The sequence below is a fragment of the Triticum aestivum genome, chromosome 3B (genome assembly GCF_018294505.1).
Source record: "Triticum aestivum cultivar Chinese Spring chromosome 3B, IWGSC CS RefSeq v2.1, whole genome shotgun sequence".
In the NCBI taxonomy this organism is placed as follows: domain Eukaryota; kingdom Viridiplantae; phylum Streptophyta; class Magnoliopsida; order Poales; family Poaceae; genus Triticum; species Triticum aestivum.
In genome coordinates, this window is record NC_057801.1 from 517,951,140 (window position 1) to 517,955,010 (window position 3,871).

Here is a 3,871-nt window from a genome sequence, read left to right on the forward strand (position 1 = left end):
TCGAAAAACGAGGGGTCAACATGAGTTATTTGGTTTGGACGTGATGTTCTTTTGTTTCTTTGATGGATGGGGTTTGTGATTTTTTTTAGCATCCACTGCTTTTGTTTTTGGTTGCATTTGCTTGCAAATATTAAATATATCGTTGAATTGCTATTGATCGAGAAACTGAGGATACCGTTGGATGACCTCCTCCTCGTCGGATGTTCATAGACACGTCTGGGCATGTCCACGAACATTCTAGGGCGTTTGTTTTAAGATATAGCCTTGGAGATGGCCTAATGGCGATGGAGATAGAGGCAAGAGAATTTAGTGGTTGTTTAAAGATAAATGGAGAGATAATTGGCTCACGGACCCATACACCATGCTTTTGCGAGCTAGCGAAAGGAATTATCGTGGCTTCAACATTTCAAGTGTTGGGAATGACTGATGATGGCACGTTCTTGAGTGCTTTGCATCTCCAACAGCTCACCAAATCCCTCCCCACCCCCCCCCCCCCCCCCCCCCCCCCCCAAAAAAACAACTTAATTGTGGGTCCATAATAACACTTTTTTAGTTATTGGGGATGGACGCTCCAGCAGTTCTTCAATAATTCATTACCAATATACTGTTTTTTTCCTATTTCTCATGAAACTTGTATCAAACACCTTGCGACAATGAGTGTCTTCTTTTTCTTCTTCTTCTTCTTCTTTGTCGTTGTCTTTGTCGTCATCGTCATCGTTGAAGTGAGATCCGAGCCGGGGAACAAAAAGCCCAAATGTTGCCGCCACCGCCACCACGTTGGCGACACAAGGCAGCACAAATCTGCCGCCGCCGAGGGTGGAGCGTCGGGAGACCATGCCCCAAGGTCCCTCGACAACGCCGCTAAAGCCATCATCGAGATGGAAGTGGCATATGGGAAGATGAACTGTTTGCTCTATCACTAATAATTAATTCGCAATAGCTATATGTAAGTTACCTGAATTTGTAATTTTGATAAGTCAATTTTGTGAGAGAAAATGGTTGTAGGAGGAAGAAAGCCAAAGGAAGAAGAAAGAAATGCGATGGTTGGATCTTAATCTAATGGCAAAAAAATGACTTAGCCAAAATAAATTTTCATGCGACTTACATATAGTCAGACCCTAATTTATTGGTGAAAGGAAAGCGGTTGAAGATGCTCTCTTTCTTCTTCTGAAAACTAGTGCGAGGTCGCCTGCGACAGCGAAACATTACTGCTACCAATTTTAATTTTTGTTGTAGCCGCATGTCTCCCTTTTTATTTAGCAAACTAGCCGCCTGTCATGAGTCATCATCAATTAAGTACTTGGCCTGCTCGGTTGATTCCGAATTCACGATAAGCATATCTAGCCTGTTAGCCACTATAAGTCTCTTTTTCAGTTTGCTAGTTCCACACAGTCTCTCTCCTTCAGTTTCGTGACACAATTTGCAAAGTAGGCAAAGAACACAACCACCTATGGGAAGCACCGTCGTGCTCTACACATGGATGGTCAGGGGTCACCTCCACCCCATGACGCAGCTCGCGAATCACCTCGCCGGACATGGCGTTCCCGTCACCGTCGCCGTCGCCGATGTTCCGTCCACAGGTGACTCCTCACAAACCATTGCCCGCCTCTCTGCCTCCTACCCTGCTGTATCCTTCCACCTGCTCCCGCCGGCAACAACCCGCTCCGAGGACGCGGCCGATCCCAACGCCGACCCTTTTATCACCCTCATCGCCGACATCCGCGCCACCAACGCCGCTCTCCTGGCCTTTCTGAGATCTCTCCCGTCTGTGAAGGCTCTCATCACCGACTTTTTCTGCGCGTACGGGCTTGACGCAGCCGCGGAGCTCGGCGTCCCAGCCTACGTGTTCTTCACCCTTTGCGTGTCGGCTCTTGCCACCTTCCTGCATATCCCCGTCATGCGCTCCGCCGTCTCCTTCGGGGAGATGGGGCGCTCCTTGCTGCACTTCCCTGGAGTTCATCCAATTCCGGCGTCCGACTTGCCGGAGGTCCTGCTCGATCGTGACAACAGGCAGTACAGTACCACTCTTGGTCTCTTCAAGCAGCTTCCCAGAGCGAAGGGCATTTTGTCGAACACGTTCGAGTGGCTGGAGCCCCGCGCCGTGAAGGCGATAAAGGAGGGAATTCCCCGCCCGGACGAGTCACTGCCGAAACTGTTCTGCGTCGGTCCACTGGTCGGCGAGGAGAGAGGGAGCAACGCGAATCACGAATGCCTAGTGTGGCTGGACAAGCAGCAGGCGGGGAGCGTGGTCTTCGTCTGCTTCGGGAGCGCGAGCTCGGTGCCGGCGGAGCAGCTAAATGAGATAGCCGTGGGGCTGGAGAAGAGCGGTCACGCGTTCCTCTGGGCCGTGCGCGCGCCTGTCTCGCCGGATGCCGACTCGACGAAGCGGTTCGAGGGGCGGGATGAGGCGGCGGTGGATGCGCTGCTGCCGGATGGATTCTTGGACAGAACACGGGGACGCGGAATGGTGTTGTCCTCCTGGGCGCCGCAGGTGGAGGTGCTCCGGCACCCGGCGACTGGAGCGTTTGTGACGCACTGCGGGTGGAACTCCACGCTTGAGGCGGTCATGGCGGGGGTGCCGATGCTGTGTTGGCCGATGTACGCGGAGCAGAGGATGAACAAGGTGTTCGTCGTGGAGGAGATGAAACTTGGAGTGGCCATGGACGGCTACGACGAGGCGATGGTGAAAGCGGAGGAGGTAGAGGCGAAGGTGAGACTGATCATGGAGTCCGAGCAAGGGGACGAGATCAGGCACAGGATGACGAAGGCGCGAGAGATTGCTGCCAATGCACTGGAGATCGGTGGATCCTCGGCGGCAGCAATCATTGACTTGCTGGATAATCTGAAGATTTCGACAAACGACTGAATCGTTCAAGGCATCAAGGATTGCAAAGAGCCTTTTTAACAACTTTATTACGGCTCTCTTCGTCCTAAATTATCTGTCCTAGATTTGTCATGAGACACGAAAATATGTAGACATGTTAATTTGGGACAAAGGTAATACTGGTAATTTGCTTTTATGTCGTGTAGTGGAATGTGGAATGGAGGCGTCATGTGACTGTTGAGTGAAAACTGTGAAAACATATGTTTCTTTTGCGGGGCAATGAAACATATGTTATGGAATAATTACCAAATAAATACTTTTATACGATGTTCCGTAACCTTCTTTTCATCAAAGTAGTGACTCTATTGTATATTGGCGTCAATACTAGTATAACTCTTCTATCATAGATTATTGTATGGAAATACTAACGTCCACAAGTGTGGGCGTTTGCATCTCGCCCACACGCGTGGATCCACGTCCGTTTGTGGTTGCACGAATCTTGGCATGTTTATGGTGTCACGTAGGATTGGGATGGTGTGTGGGCATTCATTCGGTCGCCCACACGTCCGTTTCACCATCCTGGAGGGCCGGTGTGTGGACGTTTAGCAGTTTGCCCACACGTCTCTTTTCACTCACGTACAAGGGCTGGTGTGTGGGCATTTGCCATCTCGTTCACATGCCCGTCTCCTCCCCCACACCCAAAATTACCAGTTGCCATGTGTTTTGCAGTATATGTGGCAACTACCCTAGTGTGTTTGTAAGCAGATGGCGACTCTATTTTTTACCCGAACATATCAGTTGCCATGTGTTTTGCAGAGTACACGGCAACTGCCCTAGTGTGCTTGTAAGTAGATGGCAACTCTCTCTTTACCCGAAACATGTTATTTTGCCACGTCTCTTTGTAGCGCTACACGGCAACTGCCTAATGTTAGTAGGTGGCAACTCCTAAGGTTTTCAAATCATGACAACTGTAGTAAATCAGACCATACATGGAAACTGCCTAGTGTTAGTAGGCGGCAACCCCTAAAGTTTTCAAATGATGGCAAC

At 50.1% G+C, this 3,871-nt stretch overlaps 1 protein-coding gene across 1 annotated transcript; it reads left to right on the plus strand.

The window, feature by feature from the left end:
• The first annotated feature begins 1,333 nt into the window (after positions 1-1,333).
• LOC123070682 (anthocyanidin 5,3-O-glucosyltransferase-like) lies at positions 1,334-3,151 on the plus strand. The gene has a single exon (XM_044493974.1). The coding sequence runs from the start codon at positions 1,451-1,453 to the stop codon at positions 2,864-2,866; it is 1,416 nt and encodes a 471-aa protein (XP_044349909.1). The 5' UTR covers positions 1,334-1,450; the 3' UTR covers positions 2,867-3,151.
• The last annotated feature ends 720 nt before the right edge of the window (positions 3,152-3,871 follow it).

What these genes read in the sequence shown, in the direction of transcription:
- LOC123070682 (XM_044493974.1), top strand. Translation starts at nt 1,451, where the DNA reads ATGGGAAGCACCGTCGTGCTCTACACATGGATGGTCAGGGGTCACCTC.